This window comes from Dromaius novaehollandiae, chromosome 3 (genome assembly GCF_036370855.1).
Source record: "Dromaius novaehollandiae isolate bDroNov1 chromosome 3, bDroNov1.hap1, whole genome shotgun sequence".
NCBI classification, from domain to species: Eukaryota; Metazoa; Chordata; class Aves; order Casuariiformes; family Dromaiidae; genus Dromaius; species Dromaius novaehollandiae.
The window spans coordinates 89,554,938-89,582,917 of record NC_088100.1 but is presented as its reverse complement, the minus strand read 5'-3'; the positions used below and the strand labels follow the sequence as shown (position 1 = coordinate 89,582,917).

The 27,980-nt window shown below is 40.7% G+C and overlaps 2 protein-coding genes across 3 annotated transcripts in view; both read left to right on the top strand.

The window, feature by feature from the left end:
* Window positions 1–17: 17 nt before the first annotated feature.
* DPY30 (dpy-30 histone methyltransferase complex regulatory subunit) lies at window positions 18–5,868 on the top strand. Its single transcript, XM_026102554.2, has 5 exons — window positions 18–151; window positions 625–696; window positions 779–826; window positions 2,172–2,314; window positions 5,574–5,868. Exons 2-5 carry the CDS (start codon window positions 661–663, stop codon window positions 5,644–5,646), a joined length of 300 nt encoding a protein of 99 aa, XP_025958339.1. The 5' UTR covers window positions 18–151; window positions 625–660; the 3' UTR covers window positions 5,647–5,868.
* An 8,608-nt stretch (window positions 5,869–14,476) lies between these two features.
* The window catches only part of MEMO1 (mediator of cell motility 1), a 29,941-nt gene continuing 16,437 nt past the window's right edge, over window positions 14,477–27,980 (top strand). Inside the window, exons 1-2 of one of the 2 annotated variants that reach the window (XM_064509427.1) lie at window positions 14,477–14,903; window positions 26,575–26,656. In XM_064509427.1, coding sequence (XP_064365497.1) covers window positions 14,843–14,903; window positions 26,575–26,656 — 143 coding nt within the window. In that variant the 5' untranslated portion in view covers window positions 14,477–14,842. The remainder of the gene's footprint in view (window positions 14,904–26,574; window positions 26,657–27,980) is intronic. The other variant, XM_064509426.1, reaches the window with a different exon arrangement.

The window sequence follows — 27,980 nt, the reverse complement described above, 5'->3', positions numbered from 1 at the left end:
GAGGGCGGCAGCGCGACCGTTTCACTTACGACCAAGCAATTTACGTCACCTGCGCTCGCAGTGCTGTTGCTGCGTAGAGGCCCTCGGTGCCCCGCGACGGCTCCCGTCCGCCGCCCCCGCAGAGGCCCCGCTCCCCGGACCCACCGGGCGGGTGAGAGCGTGGGGCGCCGCCTCTTCGCCGAGGGCGGGGTGGAGCGCGGCCCGGGCCCGGACCCGGACTCGGGCGGCCCCCAGCCCGGGGCAGCGGCGCTGTAGCGCGGCGCAGGGAGGGAGGGAGAGAGGGGGCCTTGCCGCCTTCCCGGGGCGCTGCCGGGCGGGCGGAGGAGCGCGCTCCTGCTGGAATGGAGACGTGTGCGGAAGGCTTCGTTTTTAAGTGATTAACGCAGTATTTTCGAAGCCCTGCACCGTCTCCTCCAGCTGATGCCATAATGCACTTCTTACGGCACTTCTCTGTCTCGCGTACGGGGAAAACACGTAGCAGGTTGACAGTGGGGAAGCACAAAGCAACTCTGTTCTCTGCGATCTGTGTCCTAGTCACCAAACATTCCCGTAATTTTGTAGTACCTGTCAACTTACACTTGCTTTCATCTCAGTCTGCTGACCAATGATTTTATTGTTTTCAAGATTACTGTATATCCAGCAATTTCCACGTTTCAAATCATGGAGGCAGAACAGATTATGGAGGGACAGCCACAGGTATTGCAAGACATATTCTATATGCATCATTTTACACATTCAAAAAAAAAAAAGACTTTGCTGACCATATATTATTTTACAGGTTCCAGAAAATCCCCATTCTGAATATGGTCTCACTGAAAATGTAGAGGTAAAGAAGATTTTGTTGCTAATTAATTACAGTGGAAGGTCATGCTCCTGATCTAGGGGAAGAAGTGTTGAATCTGAAGTCTAGCTTCAAAAAATGTAGACTGCCCCCAAAAAGTTAAATGGAAACAAACCCACTAGTAGATACCCAGTTGTTGTACAAATTGCCTGTTAGTTAATATTTTCTGTTGTCTTGCTCCCTTTATAGTAAATGATACTGAGGTAAATAGTGACCCTTTTAATGTGATTTTCTTTGGAAGTATCCTATGATTATTATCTATTCCATTAAAATATGCCACAAAAAGCCAGCAAGACTTATTACAGAGAAATGAGTAGGAGAAGCTGACATTTATATAGATGTATCAAAAGGAGGGATTCTTTTCATGTTCATGGAAATAGAAACATTGGATCAAAATAATCCAAACTATCTGTAATTACTTACGCTGAGAAAGAGTAGTCACAATCCATTCTTTCTGCTGTTGGTAACAGGGTGGGTTAGAATAATGACCCTGTGATACCTGTTTACTATTCTCCATTAAAGACACTCCTTCAGTCTCCTTCCATTATAAGCTCCTACTGTATATGCAATAACACTGTGTTTTGCAGAAACTGTTTCTTAAACGCCCTTCCTGATGGATCTTCCTGGTAATTGTCTGCTAGTGTCCCTTTCAGTTTCCACTAGGGGATCATAACATGTTGGGTGTTGGATACATTGGGCACGTATTGGTATATTTGTGTGTTGTATTGAATACGTTTGGTTTAGTGACAGTGGTAGGGTATCCTTTTTTAACTAATGGCATAAGATGATTCAGCACTTTTTAACCAGAAGGCACCTGGAAGCATTTAATGTATGTTTTCTTAACATATCCAAACATACTTTAATAGAGTATGGTCTCAGAGTGTTTGACTTCAACAAAGTTCCTTTTGCTGGACTTGCCTTGAATTTCTGGTGGGGATAAGACCCTTGTGCCTTTAAAATTTCGTGTTGGAAGTGGATACAGGTGCAATTTAATTGGGACCACTCATGTTAGTCTTTCCTGCCCTTAATTGTGTATGTAGAATTAAACCTGTGCATGTAAAAGAAAGAAAAATGATAGTGATTGGCTACCTTCTGTTTTAGACAACTTATGACTTCTAAAATTGTTTCCCCAAAAGATAAGAATTTAGCACAAAGCTCCTCTGGTTTAGATTTTTATCCAAGGAAAAATATGCACTTAATATATATTTTAAAATATAAGGAATTATTTTCAGATGATTTGCAGAGAAACAGCTACTTTGTTTGCACTCTCACTTCAAATTAGATTTGGCTGCTATTATCAGTGTTCATTTACTTTTTTCTTTTAATTCAGAGAATAGTAGAAAATGAGAAAATAAATGCAGAGAAAACATCAAAGCAGAAGGTGGATCTTCAGTCATTGCCTACACGTGCCTACTTGGATCAGACAGTTGTACCCATCTTACTACAGGGACTTGCTGTTCTTGCAAAAGAGAGGTAGGATGCTTAAATGTTTCTTCTGTTCTTAGGGGAAGAAAAGTCTCAAATTTGGATAGTATGTCACCTTTTCAGATCTGGCACACCTAGCAGTTTTGCTAATTTGATAGTTGTAAGAAAGTAATGTCAAACAGGTTGATAAATTATTATTTCTGTACATGCAAGATGTGTTCCTCATTTAGCTGCACATGGTGCGATAAGAATTATATAATGGATTTCTGATCTCCTAATGAGATGTGCTACTGCAAGGTTTTGGAGGGAAAAAAATTTTTTTTCATTAATTTTATCACATAATTAACCTAATGGAAACAAGGCAAGAAGTTACGCTAGTTTTGAACAAGTTTTCCGTAGTGAGATGTTATGAGGAGTTCTGCTTAACTTCACTGAGAACAGAAAGACAAATCAGGTCTGACATACATGTTTGTAGTAGATTAAGGACTTTCTAATAGATGAGGCTGACCCTGCAGTGTCAACACAATAAGAGGCAAACTGATACTTTATCTTTTGAGTAAAGACTGTTTTGCCAAGATGCCTCAAATGTTTATCAGACGAACCTAGAAGGATATTCTTCAGCATAACAAACAGTTGTCCACCTTATCCAAATAAACTTCCATCTTCTTGGTGTCTCTGAACTACTGGTGAGTCATATTGCCTATCAGTCATTTCCCAGTTTTGCTGAAAGAACATTATCAAAAGGTGGTATGGATGAACATAGGCACATTACAGTAGTTATAACCAGAACAACTGTCTACATTGTCTTAACTTCAAAAGGAGCTGTGAATTTGAACTGAACTGTACAGATCAATAATTAGGCAAAAGAGCATTTAAGAAGGCATACCCTGCCCCTGCGCAGTGTACGGATCTTCCATTGGCATTTGTGGGGGTTCTGCTGTAGATGTAATGTAAAATACGGCCTGAGGTCCACATCCCAGACCACACTTACATTCTTGATACTTGTGTTATGGAGAAACTTAACAAATGTTTTTTGCATCTTCATTCACTATGGAAGGAGCCTTTCTTCAGGGAGGCTCATCACAGTAGTCAAATCGGAATGTTGGTGGAAAAGGTTGTGGGACATACAGGAAAAAACAAACAGTATCAAATTGCTGAGGTCAAATTGACTGTTCAGTTGAGAATATTAAAAGAACTCGGGGGTGAAAAAGCTGAATGACCAGCTCTGTTGTATAATGTCCTGCTTAAAATTGGACTGGAAAGTGACTAATGGATGCTATTTTTTTTTCTAAGGGGTTATGGAGAGGCTCAAGGCTCAAGTCCAGTAAGCCTGGTGACTGTGCCTGGAAATTCAGTAGGAATTACATTGAAGGATAGTGAGCATATGGATAAATGACATATTGGGAGGAGAGACCTTTTATCAGGCCTCATAAATCTCTTGGTATTCATTGAAGGAGTTAACAAGCACACATAAACAGGAATTCAGATGATATAGTCTGTTGAAATTTCCCAAAGGCTTTTGGCACACTCTTTCACTAAAGGCCTTCAAAGAAAGTGAGTTGCTATAGGATTAAAGGAAAAGCCTTTATATATGTGAAGGGCTGGCTGGAAGATACAAGACAGAGAGTAGAAGTAAATGGTGAATTTTCAGAGTGAAATGAGCTCACCCCTGGGATCTTGCAAAAGATCTTTCATAATGATTTGACAAAGTGGATGACAAAATTATTTGTTAATGATATTATACAATAGCGTGGGGCTTTTAAGGTAATCAAATGTAAATAATTGCACAAGAACTTTATAAACTTAATGTGAAATTAGGAAAGATTGGTTGAGGAAAGGACAGATAAAACTAAATACAGATAAACAGAAATGATACCTCTAGGAGGATAATAAATATCCTAATGCTATTGATAAGATGATTGGTTCTGAGCTAACCATTACTCTGTGAAAAAGATCTTTGAATTGTTAAAATAAATAGCTGCATGTATACGTCAATGCATTGTTCAGTCAAAAAATACCAAAAATTACCAAAAACCAAAAATACCAACAAAATAGAAAGTGAAGGGACAAAAATGAACATAAGGTCACTATTTAAATCTATGGTGCAGTTGTATTTTGAATAGTATGTGTAATTCCAATTCCCCTCTATCAAAAAAGTTGTAGTAGAATATGAAAAGGTAGAAGAGTAACAGGGTGATCAAAGGTACAGAATGCCATCCATACAAGGAATACCGAGTAAATGAGGACAGTTCAACTGGGAAAAGAGACTTCTGAGAGAAATATATTAGGAATCTGTCAAATCACAAGTGGCATGAAGACAATGGATTGGGATGGACCACTCATTATCTCTTCCAATATAGTAGTCAAAGGAAACTAGCAGGTGGCAAATCAATAATGAACAAAAGGAGGTGATTCTTCACAAGTCACATAAGCTATGGAACTTTTTGCCTCAGGAGGTTGAGGAGATGAACATTTTATGTAGGCTCATGGGACAACTGGTCAAAGTGGTAGAGGGGAAATCCACCCAGGGCTATTAAAGGGGCTAGCTTGGGAAGCTGGTGAACTGTACATGCTTGGAGGCCAAGAGGGTGTTCCAGAGAAGTATCTCTGCACACTTCTCTTCTTTGTGCTCTTCATAGGCATCTCTGCTCACCACCAGGACCTCTGGTCTGACCCAGTGTGGAATAAGTAAGCTTGTCATTTATTCCATGGACAGAATCTGGATTACCGGGATTCATGCACTGTAGCTGAAGGAGATTTTTAAACACTTGCAAAGTAAGGCCAGTGACTCAAGGGTTTATTATTGACTGCTTGCAAGTTAAGAAGGCTTTTCCAATTTGAAGTTTCTGTTGTGTTCATTTAAAAAGAACCAGCGGTTTCCAGAAGCCATGAGAACAGCTCTAATGCATAAGCTATCCAATAACCATTTGGAGAAAATGAAGCAAGAAAGTTACTTTACAGCTTACCTTTTACTTTATATAGCACAAGCTAAAGAAATAGACAAATGCATAGAACTTCTAGTGAGTATTCACTCTAACAGACTATACCCTGGTTCTAGGTATGTAACAATTTTAGGAATTTAATAACATTGAACCAGTGGTGACTAAGACTACTTATTGAAAATGTACTCATCGGACATAAAACTGGAAATTTACTGGATAAGCCTGGGTAATTAGTCATCCCTAGCTAAATGCTTATAGACCTTTGAGAGGAGTTAGGTTGCTTTTCAGGCAAAGTGACTAGTTTTTCAGCCAGGTAACTTTATATAACAAATAGTAACTGGTCTTGATTTTCTTTTTCTTTACAGACCGCCAAATCCTATTGAATTTCTAGCAGCATATCTTTTAAAAAACAAGTCACAATTTGAGGACCGAAATTAATTCCATAAAAATGAGGACAGTTTGGCTGCTATACTGAAATGCTCGTTTGCCGCAATTCATTTTCTGCTGTAAAAATCCTTTGGAACGATGATGTTGTCTTTCTTAATCGTACAATTTCCTTTAACTTTAGATTTATTTAATAAAGAACACTGTACATTTCATCTGCTTGCTTGTTTTAAACTAGCTATTAAGAGACTTTCAAAATAAAGTACTGAAACTGCACTACTGGATGAAAGTCTGAATAATTCCACGGGGATACATCACCTGAATACATGAAACAAAAGGTAACTATCTATCATGGTAACTACACAAATGATACTGTAGATAACATCATTTGATTTTCTATAGCACCTTTCTTGTGCAAGGTACCTAAAAATTTGAAGGTAAACTAATTAAGAGCGGTTAGAATTTTTTGAGAGGGTGGATTGATTAAGGTAGAGAGGGGAGAGAACTTGCTTCATAATACCATGAAATGTTTTTAGTTAAAACAGACTATCAGTTGGGCTCAGTAGCTGAACAGATCACCTGCAGACAATCTCTAACATTTCAGATTCTTACATTAAGGAAGTGTGCTGTTCAGGCATTTATTATTGATCTCCTGTGACTGATACGTTGTTTGAATTGTGCTGGATTTAACTGACATACAGAATAAAGTTAGAAGGGACTTAAAAAGATTCTGTAATTCAATTCTTTGTACTAATTCAACTCTTTGTAGTACGACTACTACTACTGCTAGCTCAAGTATTCTTTCTCTGTTTCAGATAATGTACCTAGTGTCCACTTAAATACTGACAGTCTTCCGATCTTTTTTTCCTTAGGTTTACTAACACTTTTTGGTTTTCCCAAAACATTCTTCACATCTTTTTCTAACCCCTTCATGCTTCTTTCTCCTGATATTTCCTCAGTAGTGAGCAAAGGCCTCAGTGTACAATACAAGAAATGACAGCAGAAGGAAGATAAGTTCCCAGAGACTGGGGACCAGGAGAAAAAGATGCAATTAAAAGATGCAATCCAAACATTGCAAAAAGATGCAGTATGTTTTAAAAAAAATACGAGCAAAGCTCTGAAAATCTGAATATTGTAGCTGGAGAACAGGCCCACCAGGTTACAGGTAATACGTGCAGGGACGAGACCATCCTTCAAAATTTTCAATTTCATTTTAACATGGAGTGTAAACAATGGTGCTCACTAACATTGAATACTGGAATCCAGATTAAGCATGGCCCAATTTTTATGGACCAGCTGAATAACCATAAGTTTGTTTGACAGTAACAGAAATGGTAAGTTTGGTTTCCAAGAGTTGCGCATTTAATCAAAATTCTTACGAAGTTTTTATATGCACAATTTTATTTTATACTTTTATCTTCAATATTGCCATCTTACTACTTCCTTCTCCATCCTGTGTTTCTTATTTAACTGGTTTAACATAACAAGCTGTTAAAACCTTTTAAGTTAAATGCTTTGGTGCCATCTAATCTTAGACAGTGTTTTGAAAGACAGCAGTAGTTCAGATAGGAAGTTATAGTTTGAAAGGCAGATAACTTGATAATTTGATAAGATTAGGAAATGAAAACTAATTTAAAATATTACTGCAACATTTCTAGAATTAGGTTCTTAAAAAAATAGGAAATAACAGAGCTAGGGTTCTGGAAGCACTCAGTTTTATTCTTTACAGGTATGGAGACTTTCTTGTTGCCTGATATCATACCTGCTGTTCGCCTCATACTTTTGCTTCTTTCTCAGGCACTGTAGAGCCTTTCTTTTGGGCACTTGATGTGACAGATGCCTGTGGTCTGTTGCCATTCTGGCAAAGGTTGAAGGTCTTTTCTGTGCAAGATTAAATAGACTGCACAATTTGGTAATTATGCATAAATTCACAAAAAGGGACTTAACACTCATATTAGACTTTTTCATGTGATGACTTAGAGGTACACTGTATCTGCTAAACTGCAAGTATATTCAGCTGTCCTGTTGCACAAAAATAAGAATATTTTTCCTCTTATTTGACATACAGATGATTTTTCTATAGTAATCTGGAGATTTTTTCTGACTTATTTTACTGTGGTTTTACTTAATAGCTTAGATACACAGGTATAAGAGTGCTGAGAACATGGATCCTGTGGGGAAAAAGTTAACTTGAATTGCCCAAGAATTCAGAGGGGCTAGGGAAGGAGAACTGGCTCTTGTTCCTACTAGGAAGACTCTCTCAACATTTTTAGTATTTCTTAATATGCTATGAGATAAACATTGAATTCATGTAGTCTAAGGGCAGTAAGATTGGAGAACAAAAAAAATGGATGCCCCTCAACTCAAGTCTAAAAATTGTTAGCTGTATTTTGGAAAAACATACGGGAACTAGAATGAAACTACTAATCCTATCAGGTATCACGGTGAACACAATCTCCATCAAATACTGAAACTTAAAAAAAAAAATTGGGATTTTAACAACAGTATTTAGATTTATTGGAATGAATAAGAACATTTAAAATGTCTTATCTTTCCCTGCTCTAATTTTTGAAGAGGAAAACTCATTCTTTGTACTATTTCATTGTGTCATAATCTTTTTTTATTAAGTTCAGATTCCTCTGTGCTCATAAATGCAAAAAAATGTTCTTTTTCTCTCACCCTCAAAAGTTGGTTGCACTTGAATTGACATTTCTATATTTATTGCTAAGCATTATTACTGCTTTTGAGAATGTTAGGAACAAAAGATTTATTCTGGGAGCAGAGAATTACCTAGAAGGAGGAGCTGCAGATAAGTGTTAGTATAGATAGTTGATTTTATCACTGAAAATAACTCTAGTTAGCCTTTGTTTCTGTTTGCAGATCATCTCTGCAGGGGAATAATTTGATTATTAGTTCTTACTATTTCATAAAGTGTTAGGTTAAAAAGAAATTATTAAAGCAGTTATGAACTGGTCATCAGATACATCCTATTGCAACCTAAATCCCGAAGTAATATTACCGAATACATGCTCTATGCAAGGCTATTTCAATATGCTGATGTGAATTTCCTTCTTCTACATGTGCCTAATCCTTTTAAGTAGTCAAAAGCAGTTGTACTCTGACAAAAGAATCCTCAACATGCCAGAATGAAATGTCACTTTCCTTGTAAGTTCTGTGTGTTTTCATAGCAAATGTATTCAAGTGTAAAGTGTTTTTAAAAACAGCAGAACCATGTATTTGCAGGTACAATAGAAAAGCTGAGTTCATCTACCAAACCACGGCCTATGGGGATCCAGACTACATGCTGCCATCACTGATGTGTACACCCTCATTAAAACTGAAGGATGCTCACTGTAGGGTAAGCTGCTCTCACAGATGTCACTGAAGAACTAATCATGTTAGCAGCTTCCCTGTTAGCCTTTTAAAAATTGATGGTTGATTCAGTTGAAACAATTAATACAAACAGTAAAAGAGGCCGAGTTAACTCATACCACTTCTTTGCCTCACTCAAGGCAGACCTGTGAGAGTGTACTGGGGAAAGGAAGGAAAAGTAACATGATGAGCCTATAATCTGGAAATGAGATATTTGCAGGGAACTGAAAAGATAACTGAAGATGGATAGTCAGGAAGGATATGCAGTGGAAAGGCAGCAACAGAGATCAGAGCATGGTTTTGTTTCCAGAAGGAATATGAGTGAAGATGAAGAGACAGACCATAAAGAGAGACGTAGTAGTGCTATTTTTCTTGTTAAAGCAGCATTTCAAGGTTTCATCCATAGGTGAAAACATCTCAAGACTGTCTGAATTGCTAAGCCTTAAAAAACAAACAAACAAACAAACAAACAAAACACTATGCTGATCCCCAGTTTCTGCACTAGGAATTTGTGCAAGACCATTACAAAAAGAAGCAGCTCAACTATTGATCTTCACCAGCCATGCCTGCATTCAGAATACAATCAGATTTCTCAGTTTGCAATAACATCCTTTATGTGGCTGCACAAAACTTAGTAAGCTTTGTGCTTACTAAGCACAAATTAGTAATTAGCATGTCCTCCAAAGGGCAATAAAATTAAAATAATAATAAAATAATAAAAAATAAAATAATACTAAAAAAGCAGAAAATAAAACAGAATTAAGACCAGATCAGAACTTCCATGACAACAAAGAAAACCAAGCATTTTAGATCCAATATTCTGGAGTTACTACTACGTAACTTTGAAAGAATTATATACCAATCATATGCAGTACTTTGAGGTCTGCCTTTGTAAATGATTTCATTGAGAACATTATCTTTTACCTCAAAGGTGACAGTGACAGAAGAAAGGATTTCCCACTAAAAGCAATTCTGATCAAAGGATTTCACATCTTCATAGTCTGAAGCCAGTTCTCCCCTTAAAATACAGGTTCGACTTGCCAAACCTTGTCAGATTTTTTATGCATCTCTCATTTATCAATGACATTATCCAAAGTCAGTACAACTCTTTGAGCTATCCATATAGCAAATTATTCTTAGCCAAGTCTTAGCTTGTGTTCCCTGTTCTAGTATTTCACAGTCAGAATTCATTTGAAGATTGACTACATATCTTAGATCACAGAAGTATGAAGTGAGAACGGTTGCAGAAAAACACACTTTATGATGATGAAAAAAGTATCAGCACAGCTTCTGCTAATGTTCACTATTAAATTAAAGTTTTAAGAGAGGATTTAAAATGTAAATGGTGTGTGAATAACTAGGGGGAAGTTTACAGCAATGCGAGAACAATGCTGACTAGGAATTAAGGAATATGCTAGTTCAGAATTTTTTGAGAAAGGTGTCATATTCCTCTTCCCAATGTGCTTTTCTCTCTCCTCTCAAAGTTTGCTTTGTAAACCAGTTTTCTGAGAGGAGCCTAAATTGATAAAAGGCTGTTAAATAGCTGGAAATTATCTGCTGGAGCACATATGGCCTGCCTTTTTCTCTGGTATACATGGAGGTATTTATAAGATGGATAATTACTCTCTTACATGATGTCAGATGCTGTTATGTTATATGGGAAGTAGTAATATTTTCATCGCAAGGGGTATGAAGGTTGCAGAGGGGCCTGCTGTTAACAGTAGAAAGGATTGTGAGGAACAGCACGTTCCTCAGATGCAGAATGACAACTGGGAATGGCAGTTCGTAGAGAGAAGAAAACTAGGAAAGCCGTGACAGTGAACAGCTTCCTGAGAAGGGAGGAGACAGGAAGTTGGCAATGTAAAAAGCATGACAGGAAGGAAAGAAAGCATGTGTGAGAGGACAAGGAGAGCAAAAAATAAGAAAGCAGCAGACCTAGCAGGCAGATCCAGTGGATGGATGGTGTGTGCCACCAAAACCAGGCACAGGACATTACTGCATCTTACAGACACACTAGGTGACAGGTCGCTCTTGCTACCATCTGCCTTAGCGCTCTTCTTCCAGGTAGGTAACAAACTGCCGACAGAAATACACGTCGCGGTGGTCTGGTGCTTCACGGGTACACTGACATGAGGGATCTGTTTGTGCACTCTGTGGCAGCCCAGCCCCTGCACATCAGATAAAAATGACTGAAATAGCTCTGAAGAGAAAAGTGCTCCTGTTATTTCTCCCTGTACAAACAATGCTTAGAGGAATTACTGACCAAGCAGGAGAACTTCCTACCCCAACCCATGCTGCACAGTGTTCACTGAAGGCTGAGCCCCGTTTCTCAGGCTGGGATGGGAATGCTCCCATACCTCCATGTTCTGAGCATGAGGGAGCTGCCCTGCACTGCCATCTTCTTTTTAACTGAAGAGCTGCTGAGTTTTCTGTTTCTGTCTCCATCATCTCTGTTGTGGTATGGAGGGATTTGGGAGGGAACTCATTATGAGCTCTTAAACAAAGGAACAATTAGGAGGTGATGGTTAAGATTTTTTAAAAAGGAACCCACAAATCACTGAACACTGCCCAGTGGTGGTCCACCTGTGATAGGGAACAAAAATAAATCCTACTGTCACCCTTGCCCACAGTGGAAATTCCTCCTGTAGCGCTACAGATGACAAGCTTTGGCAGAAACAGGTAGAAATTGAGGAAGATGTCCTTGCAGCTTGCCTGAGCTTTGCATTGGGAGTGCTATTTGATAACAGAGAAGGAAGGAGACTCAGCAGAAGAGAGCATATCACAGTATTTGTGGCATGTGCCACAACCTAAGTATTGGTAAAAAGTATGGATTTTCTATGACCTGCTAACACTGAGCTGTAATTGTTCCACTGCATCTACACTGAGATTCACCAGCTCATGTTATGTAAAGATTTTATCCTAATCTACACCTAATCTAGGTGAGAAAAGACAACACAAGGAAAGAAAGATTAAAGAGGAAAGCAAGGGAAAGAAACTTAAAAAGGAGCACAAGGAGAAAAGGGATCATACCCAAGTAGAGTGCAACAAAAAATAAAATATATTGAAGAAATGTAAGAAGGCAAGCCAAAGAGGAAAGAAACCAGTAGATAAAGAAAGGCAGTAAAAACAGAAGAAAATACTTGTAAAAGCTAGCATACCTATAAAACACAAGCAAACCAGAACATTGTGAGAGGGCGATTTACATATCAAAATGCTAATGTGAATATGTAAAAGAATAGGGCATGGAGAAGCTAGTTATGATAGTTGACCTACGTCCTTGTGTATAGGAAAGGCAAATCATTTGCTTGCTGTGGTTATATTAATGGTAGCTCTCAAGAGCATATGTGGGTGTGTTTGCACGTCTAGAAATACACAAGGTACCTGGATTCTGTGGCATTGGTGCATGCCTCTTATTATACAGAAATATTAATTGGATAGCAGTGTTTTTATTCATTAAAAAGTCCAGATTACTACTAGGAAGTTTTTATCTTTTATTTTCATTGGAGTGCAAATGCGTAAGGGAGATTAAAGCTCCTTCTCTAAATGGCAGAAAGGAATATTTGATAATTGAAGGCTTTTTTTTTTAACCTCCTAATTCCCCTAAGCCATTCTTCCCAGCATGCTTCTCAAACTCTTATTGGTGGATGGTGGGAGAAGAGTGCATCAAAAACTTGAACTATATCCTGACATGAGCTTTCATGTTTGTATATAATCGTAACCTTTATTTCTCCTCATTGAGTAAAATTTATCCTCTGTTGCATTAATTAGTTAATTTTATTGAAGGATTAGCCAGTTCAGGAAATATTCCCAGTACTGAAGTTTATGTAAAAGCTTTGGGAGTTTTAAACAGGGATTGTAACTGCCAGATAGTTTTATGTTAAAACAGCACAATAGTGCTTCTAGAGTCTAGGTAGCAGTTATAAACTACATTACCTTTTTCAGTACAATACTTTTAAAATAACAACTGAATACTGTAAGGATACATACAGCAGTGAGGGCTATTGAAAATGTAAGGCTTTTGCTGGGATAGTTAGGACCCATTTCCTCCTGACAACCTATTGCAAATAAAATCAACTGGAGACTCTAGTGCTTACTGCCCCTCAGTTTCATTGGGAGGTCACTGTCACGGGTGCTGAGGAGGACACTCAGTGATAAAAATGACTTCAGTCATTTCTCTGCAGCACCAGCCTTTTTGATCTTCAGGACATACTGCAAATGATGCCCATTATCCCCAATTTCCTTTGAAGGAGGTATGGTGTTCTACTTATTAAAAAAAATCTACATTTTAAATGCATTTATATCTTTGGGTGGAAGACTTTTTTGAATAATAAAATGACACATTGGGGGGAAGGAAAATATGCATCCTGACCTGCCCCAGACTTTTTCCACCTCACAAAGCATCAGTCTGCCTTACTGTCCTAACTGCTGCAGCCCCCTCATCTCCCTTGCTGTGGCTTCCTTCTCTCCTGGCTGTATCTTCACGTCAGTGGCTACCTTGCCTTTTCTTCCTCCCTTTTCTGCTGGCCATATTCCTCTTTCCAATTCTCTCTCTTATTAGCTATTTTGAAGGAGGAGGACACTGCTCAACATCTCCATGGCAGCAGTCCGGTCACCAAGCTAATAAAAAATTAAAAGAGTGGGGAGGGAGAAAACGGAAAAGAATTACAGAGCTACCTTCTACACAAATATACTCCCACAGGCCTTGCTGCATGTCTCGGCAACAAAGACGTAACTATACACAAAGGAAGATGTACGAGGAGGAAAGATGGTTCAAAGCAATGATCTCAAGGAATCTGAGATCAATATTCCTCACGTCTTCAAAATCTGCGCTACCTCCACGTCCTGTAACAGTGACCAAGAGAGCAGAAGAGGTACCACAAGCTGGATTATTTTCTCCTCAGAGAGAGAGGGTAACCCGGGGAAGCAGAGAGCCCCTCTTTGCCTTGGGAACACAACCACCGCTCCTGCCCCGTCCCGGCGCCTCCCCCCCCCGCCGGCGGCTGCAACTGCCGGCCACGCGGCGCCGGCGGTTGGAGGAAGGCCGGGCCGGCGGGAGGGGCGCGCGCGCTCCCCCCGCCACCGGCGGCCCGCCCCGGGCGCCCCGCCGGCGCCCGCCTCGGGGCGGGGTCTCCCGCCCCCCCGGGCAGGGGCGCGGGGGCCGGGCCGGGCAGGGGCGGGGCACCCCGCTTGGCCCCGGCGCCCCTCTCCCCCGACCCGGCCTCCCCTTGTCTGACCTGCGCTCGTAATCTTCCCTTCACCACAGAGACACAGGCCCACCAATCAGCGAGGCCAGAGGCGATTGCCAAGGTAACGCGGCCGGCCAATCCGAAGCGGCTCTCTCTCTCTCAGCTCCGCCCTTCTTCCCCCCTGCCCCCACGAGGCGGCGCCGCTCCATTCCGGGCTTGTCAAAGAGGTGGGCGGGGACGGCGAGGGAAACCGCCCAATGGCGACGAGGCTTTTGCTTTCGCGTCCAATGGGGGAGCGGCGGCTGTGCAGCCCCTAGTCCACGGGAGCCGGGCCGGGCCAAACCCAGCTGCTGCCGCGGCCTCCTTCTGTTCGCGTCCCCCCACCTGCCAGCGCGGAGTTGGCGGCGGCGGCGGCGGCGGCCCCGGGCTTTGTCCCCGCGCCTCCCCCCTCCCCCTCGCGGGGCGAGCGCCTGCGGCCCGGCCCGGCCCCGCCGCCCCTCCCGCCGCCGCCGCCGCCGAGCGCTCCCCTCCCGCTCGCCACCCGCCCGCCCGGAGGCGCCGCCGGCAGCGCCGCCCCCGCCCGCGGGGCCCGGGCCGTGCCGGGGGAGGAGGGGGAGCAGCGCCGCCGCCGCCGCCGCCGGGTCCGTCCCCCACCGCCTCCCCCGAACACCATAGGCGGCTCCGGCACCAAGATGTCCAACCGGGTGCTCTGCCGGGAGGCCAGCCACGCCGGCAGCTGGTACACAGCCTCAGGTACCGGCGCCGCGGCCCTCAGCGGGGCGGCGAGCCCCGGGACGGCGGGGTGGAGGGAGGGAAGGGCGGGGGCTGAATCAGCACTTTCCGCCGCCGGTACCGGGCCGGGCCGGGCCGGGCCCGGCCCGCCCTGCCCTGCCCTGCCCGCGCGGGGAGGGACCGGCGGGCCCCGCCTCCGCGAGCGCGGCCCGGGCACATGGCGGGCCCGGCCCGCGGCGGGGGGGACTCCCGCCGGCCCGGGGCCGCTGCCCTCCCCCCCAACCGTGGTCGGGGGAGCCGTTATCCTCCCCTCCCCCCACGCCCTTGGGGGAGGGGAGCCGTTATTCTCTCCCCGGGGAGCCGTTGTTCTCCGCGGCGGCGGGAGGGCCGGAGCCGGTACGGCTCGGGGGGCGGCCCGGGGGCTGCCAGGCGTGTGTGTCAGTGTGTGTCGGTGTCACCGCTGTGTCTGCGTGCGCGCCAGGCCCCGTTGGTGGCGGTGCATGTGTGCTTTTGTCTCAGGAGGCTGCGTGAACTTAAACACACACACCCACCCACCCACACCCGCCCCGCGCGGGTGGGCTGCCTCGCTGTGCGCCGCGCACCGAGAGCGAGCGGCCGCCGCTGAACCGGTTACTCGCCTCCCCGTGCTGAAAAACTGATTTGGGGCTCGGCCAAAGGTGTATCAGCGCTGGGCGAATTACATTGTTTCTTGTGTGTCCCTCAGTGCTCTAAAAACTTGTATTGGAGCAAGTAAAAACCTGTTCAGAATACTTTACTTAGTTGTGAGGTGAGAGCAAACAGCAGGAATTTGGTATTCTAAGGTGGCTCCCTTCTTGGGGTCTTCTGAGAGAGGGCAGGGTGTCTGGTGCCTCTTACAGAGTTAGAGGCAAGCTGATGGGGTGGGTAATAAGCAGTTTTGTCTTTGTGAACTCCAGGATGAACTTCCTTCTTTTCTTACAGTGCATTCTCTGTGGTAGTAGTGAAAAGTTATAAAGCACTAATACAGAATGGACTCTCACCATTTAGAAAGGTGATACGCATTGAAAAAGAACAGAAGAGCAAAGGTGGTGCATTGGAGAGAAGTACATGATGGCAGACAACTCTGCAGTTGCAGATGCATGTTTGTATATTCACAATCATTATTAAGGTGATCTGTAAGGTGCAATCTTTTACTGGCCTTAGGAGTAAAGATCATGACAAAACTTTTGTGGGCGAACAAGCCTGGATGAGCAGAGGTTGTCATAAAGAATGTTTTGAGTTCAGAAGGATGGGAGAGGTATGATTAAAACAACAACAAAAGTATTGTGGATCCTAAACTGACATTTAAAGAAAAGTAAATGTGGTAAATCATGCACTTTTCTTGGCTACCGTAGGTAGAGTTTTCCTTCTCTCCTCCACAAATTTATGTATAAAGTATATAAGCGACGTTCAAAGGGTAAAGAAGAAATATACTGGAGAGGGTAATACAGGAAAAAAGGGATTGTGAGATAAGCAGCTGGACTTCGGTGTGGTGGGTAAGGTGTTTCAAGGTAACAATAGAGGAGGATTGTTTTCCTTCAGATTTTTACATTCAAAACATTATTGTTTTGCCCATTACAAAACTGGTCTCCAAATCTGCATCTACAGTAGATAGCCTTTGCATTTGTTTTTCCAGTTCTCCAGAATGGTAGGTAGTACTTCTTTTTACAGAAAGTAAGCAGCTGAGCATGGACATGAGCATGGGTAAGTTTAAAGGTGTTATGGTAAAGCTTTATATTTTCATTCATTAATAAGGCAGCAAATTACTGTGCAATGTGGAACAGCCAAATGACCTTACATGTAAGTTTTCTAGTTTGATATTGGACTTCACACCAAGTTACTGCTGGATGCTTGTGGGTAAAACAAGAACTTTAGTTTCTTTGTAATTAAATAAAGAGGCATGGGTGCTGTATTTGGCTATTTTTCTATACTGATTCAGTGTGTAACTTTCTGTTAGACTACACCTCAGTGAGTCTGTGTGACTAGTTTCGCCAGTAAAACTTCTCTGTAATACGACATCCAAAAACATATTGCTTCAATCGCTTTCGGGCTGCCCTCTGGTGATTGCAAGCTGAGGAGGTGTGAAATGGTGCCCAGACACTTCCAGTGTAGGAGAAAAATATTAAACTGAAGCATGTTGTAACTAGTTTTGGTGACTGTTCTTCTAACAAATTAAATTGTAACTGTTGCATTGTGGGTTGTTGGGGTAGAATTTAATGTTGCAGTGGCTGGAGTTTTGGGAAATCTTCTCCCCCCCCCCCCCCCCCCTTCCACAGAGTTTTCCTTAAGTAAGAAAATGACATTATTATGTCTCTTCCTGTAGAAGGAAGTTTCTTGCACAATTTACATAGGGTACATGAGAGCAGAAATTCTTCCTGTTCAACAAGATAGGAACTACCTATTATTTGTTGAGTAGAAACTATTTTCTATTTGCCACTGTGGAGGGTGCATCAAAGCTAAAGAGGAAGCAAATGGGGACCAAGAGTGTATGTGTTTGCCATTGTCTTAACTTAAAATCATGCCAAACTTGCATGCCATCTACTGTCTCAAACTTCTAATGTAGGCTGGTTTACTCAACTGTACTATTTGAAGAAAGTCTGGATTTTAACACATAGTTTCAACCCGCATAGCTTTAAGGATGCAGCTGAGGAAGGGATTAGAGTTTCAATTGTAGTAGTTCTTCAGTACATTCCTGTAATTCTCCAGGGATTGTGTTGTCAGGTCTTCCTACCTACTCTCTTCATGCTTACCATCTAGGCCCAGGAGTGATTTGCTGGGTTATATATAAACTGGTTAGCATTTAAGCTTCCCGTTTCCTGAAAACTGCGCTATTTCTACAGAGCTAAGTTTGGGTACACAGGGCAAGCAGGTGTCCTGGAAGCTCTCATCCTGCTACTGTTAAGTTACTACTATGGTTACTGCTGCATTAGTATTCTCTACTGTCCAAGAGGGCACTGAGAAAGAAATGTGATTTTTGAAGGATGTGTTCAAAATCATTATCTCTGAAAGCATTTCAAAGAGACTGTGTGAGGATGACATCAATTAGATGGCTGTTTATCCAGAGGTGCTGGGTATCTGAGGGGAAAATGTCCACAAAACATCCAAGATGATGCATGGGGTCCTGGATCAGGTGCTTATAACTGCAATAGTAGAGCACCCATTGCTGTGCTTGAGAAATGTAATATCTGCCAGATCTGACAGTAGAAGTTGGCCCTGGGGAAGAAGGGTTGAAGTCAGCTGAGGAGGGGACTCTGGAAACTGTGGAAGCAGAGGATGAAGAATAGATCCAGAATGCAAAACAGGTTTTGTGGCCAGAGGATATCCTTGAACTGGATTATCTGGCTTTTCTCAGGAGTGAGCTCCAGGAATGGAAGCAGTACCAGAGCTGAAGCCACAATCAAGTGACAGGCAGCCACTACTTTTTTGTGGAGAGTGAATGCAATGTATGTTTAGGGTTTAGAAGATGCACATTTCTTGTCTTTACTAAGACTGCTAAGTTCTGTGGGGCAGCCATTGCTTCAGCTGAAGGCGGAAGCTATGCAACTTCCCTGGTTCCCCGTTCTATCTTCTCCAGCTACGCGACATGCACTGCTTATATTCTGCCTTGAAAAATATAAACATGCACTGCATTCTAGTGAGAATACATCACCTAATTGTATGACGCCAGTAACTCTACAGAGCTGTCATGACTGGCTGTGCAATTATACACATCCAAGGGTGTCTAGATGTTAGAATGTCATATCTAAGTAACCAACTTTGTTGTTAGTAGGAAAGTGATGTTCCAGACTGAAAGTGTTAGCGGCTCCTAATCACTTGATGAAATTGAGAAGTTTTTAAAAAAGGCATTGCAGTGGTGGTGGCAGCCATTTAACTTCCCATGTGTTCTTCATCCATAATATGTTGTTGTAAAGAAAACTTTAAAAAGCAAGTTCCTTAGTAAGTTTCTGCAGTTGAGGTTTGGTATCATGATTATCTTGATCAAATTTTACATCTCTTCTAGAACTCTTGGTGTGGGGAATTTCATGTTCGTTCTACATCAGTCTGTGTAGCTTGTTAGTAGACCTCAGCCATGGACTTGCGGAGCATCTGCCTCGCAACAATGGGGTGTGTTCAGTCGGAGACTCAGAAAAGTTGCTTCTTCTTAGCAGCAGCAGCACTGAAGATGGGAATCTCTGCAGCTGAGCTTCCACACTGAATAATGTTAAGACTATTTTTGATAGTAGGCTGCTGATCTAACTACCCTATATTTTTACTCTCAGACCTTGATCCATATGTCCATTTTAAAATAGTTAAAACCAGTATGTGTCATGCTACTACTTCTGTGGGCTAGCAGCCTGGTACATGGTTGCTGCTAAATACACTTGCAAAAAGAGATAAAGGCATGGTGTGTAGATAAAGGTATCAACCTGTTGCATTGCTTTCATGTAGATTGTTTAAAAAAGTGTCTCATCTTTTTGTGGTGAAAAATATTACACTTTTGATTTATTTTTGGCAGAAAGTCCCACTCCTGCTGGGTGAATTCAGCCACACAGACCTGTTGAGACATTGATTTTTGACTAGCAGGGCAAATGGGAAGAATAGGGACAACCTGAAACAAAAACAGCATAATTTTCCATGACTTTCAACACAGGGCGAACATGTTCCTAGATACAAAAGGAGCAGTTGAAATATAACAGGAATGACACACAGGGCCCTATATTGATCATGGACTATTTGCAGGATAGGATGTGGTAACTGGCTCAATTTACTCTTTCATGCTAGTAGATTCCATAAGCATTGGACAGTTCTGCTGGGACCCAATCCATGCGTTCCTGAAATGAAAATAGTCATTGGCAGATGCACATCTGCCATCTTTTTTCCATACTCTGTGTATAGCATGCCATTACAAGTGAGATGTCATATGTTAAGGCACTTCACATGCTTTATTTACTGGCAGTTGACCTGTCTTGCTTGGCTCCTGGAAGAGCTAATTGAATGCTATGCCACTCTTTAATAAAACATTTGATAAATCTTGCCTCAACTTCTCTGCAGTCAGTGGAATGCCAGTACAGACAAAACACAGTTTTTTAGTCAGCTATTTGAAATCACATCAACAAAACCAAATTGAGAGTGGTACATGAATAACAACACTGTGTGATCTGAAATTTGCCCTGCAAAACAAGTTCATCATCATATTGGGTATGGCTTATTTCCCTGTTCTCCCTGACCCAACCTTTGTGGTCAGGGGTGCGCTTTCTAGTAGCCTGTGCCAGTCCTGTGAACTAGAACCTTCATTTCTATATCCTTATCAATACAATTGTGAGTTGACATAGTAACTGCTATATTGACTTGAAATGCCGTTGGGCTTTTACCATCTACCAAACAGTATTTTGTATGATAAGCCAAGTACATGGTCTGTCTCCATATAGATATTTGAAGAGTGCTCAAACCTCTGGTGCTCTTGTGTACAGAGTTTGTCTCCTGCTGTTGTGGCTTATGAGTAAAAGAACGCCAAGGTACATGGGTGCAGAAATCTTGTTGGTAGTATTTGTAAGAATTAAAGCTTTGTACTTGTTTGGGCAAGAAACACTAAATCTCATGTATAACCGGCTGTCACGCAGGGATGTTCAGGCTGTCTGAGGTCTGAACAATGGTGTCTAGAGCAGTTGGAAAGGATACTACTCGGAAGAACTTCTGGGGATCAGAAAATAAATGAATAGGCAGATGTGTATCATGAGTGATCAGTTTAGAAATCATGTTTCTCTCCAAGTGAGCTGCTCTTTTAGAATGCTTGCACTTCTCCTCCTTTGTAATCCCCCGTAAAACCCGCATTAGTGGTTTTTACTGCCTCTGCACCAAATACTGATTTACTAAGCCGAGACCCACTATTGGTTTATAGCTTTTTGGAGTAGCCAGCTTCAGTGTGCAAAAGCAATGCAATTCTGAGTTGGCACAGCTTTTCTCACTTGCACGTTCTGGGGCTTGGGGGCCCTGCAAAGTGACATAAAGGTGTCCATTTTTTTCATGAATAATGATGTAATCCTAGCACTTGTGTGCTTGTTGTTCTGAGCTGGATCTTCTCATCAGCATCAGGGAAAGCATGTACAGCAGTTACAGTTGTCTCTGCCCTGCAGCCGTGATATTCCTGAGTATGCACAGTCTGTCCACCCGGCCTGTTGCCTACAGCTTCTGAGGCACAAACGCTGCTGCCAGGATGTATTTCCCTGACCCTCAGAGCTACTGCATCCTACCTCAACTTGCAGCAGAACCACTTCTCTGTAGTGACCTGAGTCTTTGCAGTAGCTGAAGTGGATAGAAGGAAAGAAGATGTGCAGTCTTGTGTGTTGTTGGACTGTGCATAGTGATATGAGGAGGTGGTTCAGAAAGACAGTTGCTATACCGTGTAACAGTTTTCTGGAAGTGCTGAACTCTGGTGTGCCGAGAACCCTGGCACGTTCTCTAAAATTGGAGTAACTCATCGACGCTCATTCAGTACTGTATGTAAACATAATGTAAAAGCAGTGCATCAGTGGCATCAGCGTGTTATTTCTAGATGGTCTTGGACAAATGGATGCAGAAAAAATGTAAAAAGTATGTGAGGGTCACTGAAGCAAGTAGTGACCTGATCTGGGTGAAAGGAACTTTGTGCAGTAGCAGGATAATTAATGCACTGATAACAATCTTAATGTGACATGAGCTGGAGCTTTCAAATACGACTGTTAAACTTCTTAATTTACTATCTACAAGCAAACCGTTGTAGTGTCTTGCAAACTTATGAAGTATGTGCTTTGCAAGATTAGATACTAAATTTGTTTCTCTCCTTTTTTCTTTTTTTTTTCTTTTTTCTGCTTAGAAACTTTATGTGGAAGATGGATGTGTCATTGTTGAATCTTTTGCAAACTAATCATGGAACATCATATTAGTATGCAGATTGTAACATTATATTCTTCAGAAGTATACCAATATAATTTAAAATACAATTTCCAGGCTGTTACTTCTTGCTGAATCACTGAAGTACTGTCTGAATAAAGATACTCCAAGTGCATAATATAAACTCAATTTTTACAAAGAGTTGAAAATTTAAAAAGAACTTTACATTTGGCATCTTCCTGGTATTATTAAAGTAGTCTGGGAAGTATCATCTAGTGAATACTTTGACAAGTTTGGATTGCATTTAGCCCATAAGTGTTTAACATTAGAGCCAAAATTATTTTCTTGGAGCTGCTAAACAGATGGTCATTTGTTTGGATCTCTGACCTAACTGGGAAGGTATTTTATAAAGCCATGTATGTGAATATTGTTTGATATTCTTAATGAATGGGGATGCAGTTTGATAATTTCCTGATAACTTTCAGTAAAGGAAATTAGAGAGCTAGTGGAATACAAGAAAACTGAGACACACAGGTGAGAACTGCCTCCAAAGCAGAGTCAGTGTTTCTATTGTGGCTTTAGTTTTATTTTCTCTCCCTCATCACCTGCTGTTTTACGTTCATCTTAGAATGTATAAAACAAGACTTTATGTAGGATCAGTGTGATCTTTATTTGTATCCTTATGTGTATCCCTTATGGTTCCTTTTTCAGTCCTGTAGCTTCCATAAGCAAATTTCTGCCTTATAGACTGATTTCTTTGTTTCATCCTTTCATCCAGTGTTCAGTAATGGAAGACTAATATATACTAGCTGTAGGGAATGTGCTCATCAACATGCGTCTTTGAAAATCATTTTCTATTTCTGACAAATCCTAGTCTTTGCATAGATAACATTTGTCCTTTATTCAAAGATTTAGCCTGTATTGCAGTTAGAAACAAAGATTTATCAAGTGGGGCCTGTGTTCTTTAAAATAATTGTTATGTTTTCTGTGATTTTAAATGAGAAGGGAAACCACTTAGTCCTCTGTCACATTTCAGATTGGAGTTTGCCTGAAGATTGAATTAAATATTCTTGTTTCCCCTTAACTGGAAAGAATGTACTAATTTAGCTTAACCTACAAAGCCTGTACCGTGACAACTATGAAGGGAGGTGATGAACTGAGATGTGTGACTATGAGACTTCTTTGTGGTATTATTCATTGGGTAATACTAGCGAGTGTTTAATGTGGAAGGATTCCTTCCCACTTACTCCAGTGCTTTATTAGGGGATAGTGTTGATTGTTTAAAAAAAAAAAAAAGTCTTTCCTTTAAGAAGATATTTGAATAAATTCTGCCTGTAGACATACCATAAACCTATCTGATAGAAACTTGGTTTCAGCTTGAAGTTATTCTTAAATTTGGTGCGACTTCTGCCAGTTTCCTAAACAAAACAGCATGTGAAATGTCCACAGATGATAATGTCAGGATTCTTATTTTCATGCTTATATTTATGCCTTATTTCATAGGATTTAGTTACAGGTCTTAATATTACGTGCTTCAGTGAGGATCGTATTTTGTTGATCTATCTTTATCTGATAAAAGGACTGATCTTACATTATTAACACTCAAGGGTATTGACTGTTCATAGAAGATGCATCCCTAGAGCTTTCCCTCCAGGTTAGCCTTAAAAACAAACAAACAAACAAACAAAAAAAACCCCAAACTTCTCATTCTGCCAGCTTTCTCAAGCTGAGTGATCCACACACTGCTAAAGAAGCAGGGACCTCTCATACTTTTTACCCCTGCAGTAGAAGGATAGGCAGTACTATTCCATGTGCATGCTTGTTTACTTAGAGACAGATTACTACCTCAGTTATCTCAGTGATATTTGCACAAACTTCTATTCATATATGTTAGAGTAAAACTAGAAAAAAACTTGCTTATAGGGCTGTTCATGAAGAAGTTACTCATCTCTTATAATTCCATATGGTAGAGCATATCTACAATGATATTGGATTTATTTATATTTTGTATATCCCATTCAAATATTTTGACTTTCGCATCAAGCATTGTCATGTTTGATAACTTGGAAGAAGGACTCCTCTGAACACTTTAGCTAAAAGTTGATACTAGGGGTTGCTTTGTGTCCCTGGGTAATTTGGTAACAAGAAAATTGCTATTTTAGAATATCCATATTAAGTGTTTGTAAGAATAGGAAGCTGAAAGTTGATGTGAGTTCTTTTGGGCTGCTCTTTGATTTTTCCCTTTAGCTAAAAGATTAGAAGGGTGTGTTGTATTCTCCATTCTCCCCTTGTGTTAGTCCTTTGGAGAGAGGTATTTGATTACATATTTTATTAAAATATTGTAAAAAAGTATCAGCTGGTATGGAAGCTTACATTAGGTCAGAGTTAGTGATCTGAAAAGTCATCTTACAGTCACACTAAAGGGAGAAAATCTGAAAGCCAATTTGATAGCCTGTCCATATATAAATACTGACAAAGTTTCATCCCTTGGGTCATACTGATTTGTTACTTATTTCACAAAGTCTATGTCTGCAATAGCAGACTAAGCAGACCTGGGCATCTTATTCTTCCACTTCATTGTAAGATCAGAAGTCTTGCCCAAATATGGACTATCATACAAGCTTTTAGGAAGTTGCCAGAAATTCTGAACTTTGTCTTTGAACTGTTCAGCAAGTTATCTGATTTGCCTACCATCTTCTTCGCCAGAAATAGCTGTGAAAGAAGGGACAGAGGAAGGGCCAAAGACAATGCATTGTTTGGAAGGAGAGTCCCAAGTCTGTCTCAATTTGTTTGAAAGGCTTTGGCCTTTCTACTGTTGTGCTGTCACTGGACATTCTTCTGGGCAAAAGGGGTAAGATGGGTCAGATTTTGTATAAATCTGTTTTGTATAAATCTCTGGTTAGTAACTGTTTGAAAAAAATATTTCCTTCTAAAGAACTTCTCTCAGAAAGTACTTTATCCTACTACATACTTTGGTAGAATTAGGAAGTTGAATTTTTTCAGAGTGATTTCTGTCTCTTCACTTTCAAATGTATATTTTTAAAAAAGGTGGGCTTTTAATAGGGTAGTGTTTTGTCAGTCCCCTAGTAGCTTAGGAGAAAGATGGAAATAGATCTGTTTATGCTACTTAGCTTCTCCAAAAGCCTCCATTTTTTTAGGATGTCATTATCTTTATCTCTGTTGCATGTCTCTGCTGCATGTAATTTTTCCAAGCAACAGAAGCAGTAGTGCAAAATTGGTATGTGTGTGGGTTTTTTTTTTTTTTGGGGGGGGGGGCAATTTCATGTTTTCACTAAGGTGTCTGTATTACAGCAGTGACAGTGGCTAGTCTATGTCACTTTTTTGCCTTGTTAAAGCTGCAGATGACATCTAAGGCAGCTGAGATAATTTTAGGCTTAGGGAAACAGTGTTGCACTAATTAACTGTCTACATGCCAGAAGATAGTGTTTTTTACAACCACAGAGGATGTCCTTTTCTCATGAAACATCTAAACTTAAATTTTCTGTAGAAACTGGTGGCATTTGTTTTGCTTACTTTCTGGAGAAAGCTTTTTCTGCAATCGTTGTTGAGTGACTGATTGGATTCTTCCAAAGTGACATTTGACATAGGTTCTCTGTAGGTATTGCCAACTCTTTAGAAAACCATCAACTTGTGATCTGGCTAGTTTGGAACATGATTGTGAAATAGTTTCAGATATTTAATTTGCTTCTGACTTTTCCTGACAGTTTGTGGCTTTATGGGTTACATTTTCTTTCCTCTGCATGGGTTAGATACAAAAATGGGTAAGGTGCTTGGTACAAGAAAACAGCTTACTGTACCATACCTTACTGACAAACTCAGCTAACACAAAATCCTGTTAAATGCATGCAATGGAGGAAAAAAAGTGTATCTCTTACTTTATTCTCTTTGTTCATGCGATGCTACTTCTAAAATAGCAGGTGCAGGATTTTTACTTTAAAGTTTGTTTTTCTATTCTTTCACAAAGAATATTGTGCTATATATGCCAAATTTGCTCCTTCAGGAATAGCTTTACACCAATAAGCTCATTTGTAATGGAAAATGCCAGAATGTATTTTTTAATGTTGCTATATCTGGAAGGCATTTTTGTCACCCGTCAGCCTATTAAATTGAGAATATTTGCCACTTGTCGAGGTACAGGATTTAGGGGAAAAAAAACCTTTTAAATATTGGGTTGACTGATCAGCAAAGTTAACATTACAAAGAAGTTTATATACTTGATTTGATCAAAAGTTGCTATGAAATCACTATAAGCTCCCCCCACACACACACTTCTGGGTCTCTCCTGTGTAGCTGCAGTTTTTCTGTCTTACAGTGTGCTTTGTGTTCTGCTCTTGTAGTCACTTGCTAATAATGGAGGACTAAATACTATAGCCATTAGCCATCATCCCAGTATGTAAGGTCTTTGTATTTTATCATCTTTCCATATTGGACTCCCTCAGCATAGGTTGCTGTAACTTTTCACTTTTGAACTCTGGGAAGATGATTGCCTGAGAAATAAATCTGTTAGTCTCTCTTTGAGATCAGCAGCCACTTGTTATAATGACCAGATGGTATGTGCAATAGTCTATAGAGCAGTCTATTTGCACGGATGGGCAATAAATGATCTTTATGGACTTGGAGGCTGAAACTTTCCTAGGGTAACCTTGCACATTGCAGGCATGTTGTTTTTAAAGAGTTTATTTTTTGATATTGAAACACAAGCTTTCATGTTTATGATAGTTTTAAGTCTGTTGGACTTTATTTGTTAATTTTTGAGGTATGCTAGATTGTTCCATGGCTTCAATATTTCCTTGTCTTTTCATAGGACCCCAGCTGAATGCACAACTAGAAGGTTGGCTTTCTCAAGTACAGTCCACAAAAAGACCTGCTAGAGCCATTATTGCACCGTAAGTTTGAAACTTACTTTTAGTATATTTAGTATTTGAATCGTTAAATGCTTCTTTATTCTGAGTGATTCTGAAGTCTCGTGGAAGCTTGTCTTTAGGTGAAAAGAATGTCCTCTAGTTTTCAAAAAAGTATTTTGAATGTCGTGTGGAAATAGCAAAAATCTGTGTACATTTTGGTATATGATTAGTTTCCTTTTACAGATGGTTCGAAGACATAACATTTGTTTGTGAATATAAGCGAGGTAAGAGATTAGAATGGTAGTCTAAAGGTGACATCATTCATACATCTGTAACACAGAACATATATATGTGTGTGTATATACACATACGTTTTATATACACATTATATGTATGTATATATATACACATGCACATACACATTTTTATGTACATATACATAAAATTTGTAAAGCTACAAAAACGATAATGAAACGCTATCTGGTTATCCAGAATGGTTTGCTTTGGTTTTTTTTTTTGTTAGTTTTTGTTCATAAAAGAAATAGGAAAAAGTGCTACAGTGTAGGGTTATTTCTAAATTATTAAGGTAGAATTAAATTTAATGAAGGCAGTCAAGATGTAGTAAGAAAACTATGTGGGTCAGTCTAACTTATTTTTAGTTGGAAAGAAACATCAGGAAAAAGCATCCTAAGGATTGAGTTTTTTTGTTTTTACTTCAGTAACATAGCATTAGCATAATGTTTGAAGTATTCCATAATATGAGTGAATGTGCAGAAGAAATTGGACCAAATCTGCTGTAGTTTTTCTTGCATGTGTATCTGGAAAGAGGCCTTTCAGCAGCAGGTTAGGTAACCTGATGTGTGTTGTTTTTTGTGGTCTCGCTCGCTCTCTCGCTCGCTCTCTCTCTTTTTCTTTTCCTCCAGAGCTACTGGAGACCTCCCTGTGGTCTTGGCAATTTGCTTCGTTCATCTGTGTCTTTGTTGTCTCACTTGTAAAGTGGGATATAGTTAATCAAATTTTTCTAAAAGACTGAAAAAGCTTGCTGCAGATGGAATCTTTCAGAAGGATGTGTTGACACTGTCAAGTTAGCTTGCTGGTTCACTAGGTCCCAGTCTCCTGTTAATCCATGTAGTGTGTGTGCTAGTACTTTTCTGAGCTCTTTAGAATGAATGAGCTATTTGCCTCTAAAGTAAAACCCAGGGGTAATTCTGAGGATGATTTGCTTCAGGTATTACTCTGTGTGTGTGTGTGTGTGTGTGTACATACATATTTATGTATATATGTATGTATATATACATGTGACACCATCTGGAAAGCTGTAGCCGTGTTGTTTCATGTACTCTGCCTAAAGGTAATTATTGACCTA